Source organism: Passer montanus, unplaced genomic scaffold (genome assembly GCF_014805655.1).
Source record: "Passer montanus isolate IOZ18808 unplaced genomic scaffold, ASM1480565v1 scaffold322, whole genome shotgun sequence".
Classification (NCBI taxonomy): Eukaryota; Metazoa; Chordata; class Aves; order Passeriformes; family Passeridae; genus Passer; species Passer montanus.
Window position 1 is genome coordinate 57,538 of NW_024367953.1, and position 3,429 is coordinate 60,966.

The window sequence follows — 3,429 nt, forward strand, 5'->3', positions numbered from 1 at the left end:
TGTCCAGGGGTCAGCCAGTGGTTGTCCAGTGGTCATCCAGTGGTCATCCAGTGGTCATCCAGGGGTCATCCAGCAGCTCCTTGCTGGATGTGGTCCTGCCAAGGCCACACAAGGCGGGGCCTCACCTGGTGCTGCTCTGGGCAGGAGCGGTGACACGGATCCCATCTCCACCGGGATCTCATCTCCACCAGGATCCCATCTCAACTGGGATCTCATCTTCACCAGGATCTCACCTCCATTGGGATCTCACCTCCATTGGGATCTCATCTCCACTGGGATCTCATCTCCATTGGGATCTCATCTCAACTGGGATCTCATCTCCACCAGGATCTCATCTCCATCAAGATCTCACATCCATCAGGATCTCATCTCCACTGGGATCTCACATCCATCAGGATCTCATCTCCACCAGGATCCCATCTCAACTGGGATCTCATCTTCACCAGGATCTCACCTCCACTGGGATCTCATCTCCACAGGGATCTCACCTCCATCAGGATCTCACATCCATTGGGATCTCATCTCCACTGGGATCTCATCTCCACCGGGATCCCATCTCCATCAGCTCCTGGCCAGAAGTTGATGATTGGACCCTCTTCCATCGGCTCCTCCCCAGAAATTCATCCTGCCAGGACCCACCTCCACTGAAGTTCACCCCACCAGGACCCACCTCCAAAAAGTTCATCCCGCCAGGACCAATCTCCACCAGCTCCTCCACTGAAGTAGATCCCACCACGACCCAACTCCACTGAAGTTCATCCTGCCAGGACCCACCTCCATTGAAATTCACCCTGCCAGGACCCACCTCCTCCAGTTGCTCCATTTAAATTCATCCCACCAGGACCCACCTCCATTGGCTCCTTCCCAGAAGTTCATCCTGCCAGGACCCAGCTCCATTGACATCCATCCCACCAGGACCAAACTCCACAGAAATTCATCCTGCCAGGACTAAACTCCCCAGAAATTCATCCCACCAGGACCCAGCTCCCCAGAAATTCATCCCAGCAGCACCAAATTCCACAGAAATTCATCCTGCCAGGACCCAACTCCCCAGAACTTCATCCCACCAGGACCGAACTCCACAGAAATTCATCCTGCCAGGACCCAGATCCATTGACATCCACCCTACCAGGAGCCACCTCCACAGAAATTCATCCTGCCAGGCCCAAGTCCCATGAACTTCATCCCACCAGGAGCCACCTCCACAGAAATTCATCCTGCCAGGACCCAGCTCCATTGACATCACCCCACCAGGACCCACCTCCCCAGAAATTCACCCCACCAGGACCCAAATCCCCAGAAGTTCATCCCACCAGGACCAAACTCTACAGAAATTCATCCCAGCAAGACCCACTCCCCAGAAATTCATCCCACCAGGACCTACTCCCACAGAAATCCATCCCACCAGGACCCAGCTCCATTGACATCATCCCACCAGGACCCACCTCTCCAGAAATTCACCCCACCAGGACCCAAATCCCCAGAAATTCACCCCACCAGGACCCACCTCCACTGAAGTCCACCCCACCAGGACCCACCTCCTCTGAAGTCCACCCCCCCAGGAGCCACCTCCACCCTCTCGTCCCCATGGAGGTGTGGCGGCAGTGTGCCCACTGGCTGGTGGCCGCGCGCGTGCTGCCGGCGGGACACCGGGCCAGCAGCCCCGGGGGACAGGTGTGGGACCTGGCGCAGGCGCTGCGCGACGGCGTCCTGCTGTGCCACCTGCTCAACGCCCTCCTGCCCCGCGCCGTGCCGCCCCGGGACATCTGTCCCCGGCCACAGATGTCACAGGTGAGACCCGAGGTGGGGACAGTGGGGCTGGGCCAGGGAGGGGCACAGGGGTGTGACAATGGCCCCAGGATCACAACCATGGAGAGACAAAGGCGCTGATTTTGATGGTGACAACGGGGGGTGGCAGTGATGACAGGGGTGACACTGGTGATGGTGGCACTGGTGACACTGGTGACACTGGTGCCACCACAGTTCCTGTGCCTGAGGAACATCCGCACCTTCCTGACCGCCTGCGCTGACAAATTCGGGCTCCCCAAGCACCGGCTCTTCGGCGCCTTCGACCTCTTCGATGTCCAGGACTTCGGCAAGGTGGGGTCAGGGGTCCAGCTGTCCAGGGGGGGTGGGCCCCAGGGGTCCGGGTCACCCCTCATGCCCCCGATGTCACCTCTGTGTCCCCAGGTGATCGAGACGCTCTCAACGCTCTCCTGGACCCCCATTGCGCAGAGCAAAGGATTCACGTGAGTGGACAGGGCTCAGGTGTCCATCCCTCGGGGTCCAGGTGTCCAGTCCCTGAGGGTCAATGGTGTCCAGTCCCTGATGTCCAGTCCCCAAGGGTCAATGGTGTCCAGTCCCTGAGGGTCAGTGGCATCCAGTCCCCAGTGTCCAGTCCCCAAGGGTCAGTGGCATCCAGTCTCTGGTGTCCAGTCCCTGAGGGTCAGTGGTGTCCAGTCCCAGTGTCCAGTCCTGGTGTCCAGTCCCTGGTGTCCAGTCCCCAGTGTCCAGTCCCCAAGGGTCAGCAGTGTCCAGTCTCTGGTGTCCAGTCCTGGTGTCCAGTCCCAGTATCCAGTCCCAGTGTCCAGTCCCCAAGGGTCACTGCTGTCCAGTCCCAGTAGCCAGTCCCAGTGTCCAGTCCTGGTGTCCAGTCCCAGTGTCCAGTCCCAGTGTCCAGACCTGGTGTCCAATCCAGTGTCCAGTCCCGGTTTCCAGTCCCACTGTCCAGTCCCGGTGTCCAGTCCCAGTGTCCAGTTCCCCGAGGGTCAGCCGTATCCAGTCCCAGTGTCCAGTTCCCTGAGGGTCAGCGGTGTCCAGTCCCAGTGTCCAGTTCCCCGAGGGTCAGCCGTATCCAGTCCCAGTGTCCAGTCCCAGTGCCCAGTTCCCTGAGGGTCAGAGGTGTCCAGTCCTGGTATCCAGTCCCAGTGTCCAGTCCCGGTGTCCAGTCCCAGTGTCCAGTCCCAGTGTCTAATCCCCAAGGGTCAGTGGTGTCCAGTCCCTGGTGTCCAGTTCCCCAAGGGTCAGTGGTGTCCAGTCCCATTGTCCAGTCCCGATGTCCAGTCCTGGTGTCCAGTCCCAGTGTCCAGTTCCCCGAGGGTCAGCCGTGTCCGGCCGTGTCCCCCCAGGCCATTCCCGTCCGAGGACAGCGTTGGGGACGATGACATTTACAGCGGCCTCTCCGACCTCATCGAGTGAGTGGGGGCCACTGGGGGCTACTGGGGGCCGTCCAGTCCCAGTGTCTAATCCCCAAGGGTCAGTGGTGTCCAGTCCCTGGTGTCCAGTTCCCCAAGGGTCAGTGGTGTCCAGTCCCATTGTCCAGTCCCGATGTCCAGTCCTGGTGTCCAGTCCTGGTGTCCAGTCCCATTGTCCAGTCCCAGTGTCCAGTCCCATTGTCCATTCCCATTGTCCAGTCCCATTGTCCAGTCC

At 59.8% G+C, this 3,429-nt stretch overlaps 1 protein-coding gene across 1 annotated transcript; it reads left to right on the top strand.

The window, feature by feature from the left end:
• The first annotated feature begins 384 nt into the window (after positions 1-384).
• Positions 385-3,226, top strand: LOC120505095 (proto-oncogene vav-like). Its single transcript, XM_039715319.1, has 4 exons — positions 385-1,791; positions 1,984-2,100; positions 2,191-2,249; positions 3,129-3,226. The coding sequence occupies exons 1-4, from the start codon at positions 1,588-1,590 to the stop codon at positions 3,196-3,198; spliced, it is 450 nt and encodes a 149-aa protein (XP_039571253.1). The 5' UTR covers positions 385-1,587; the 3' UTR covers positions 3,199-3,226.
• Positions 3,227-3,429: the final 203 nt, after the last annotated feature.

Excerpts from the sequence above, each read along its gene's own strand:
- LOC120505095 (XM_039715319.1), top strand. The coding sequence starts at position 1,588 with ATGGAGGTGTGGCGGCAGTGTGCCCACTGGCTGGTGGCCGCGCGCGTG. Across the intron at positions 1,792-1,983 it reads CCCGGCCACAGATGTCACAG|TTCCTGTGCCTGAGGAACAT; the intron begins GTGAGACCCGAG and ends GTGCCACCACAG. Across the intron at positions 2,101-2,190 it reads ATGTCCAGGACTTCGGCAAG|GTGATCGAGACGCTCTCAAC; the intron begins GTGGGGTCAGGG and ends CTGTGTCCCCAG.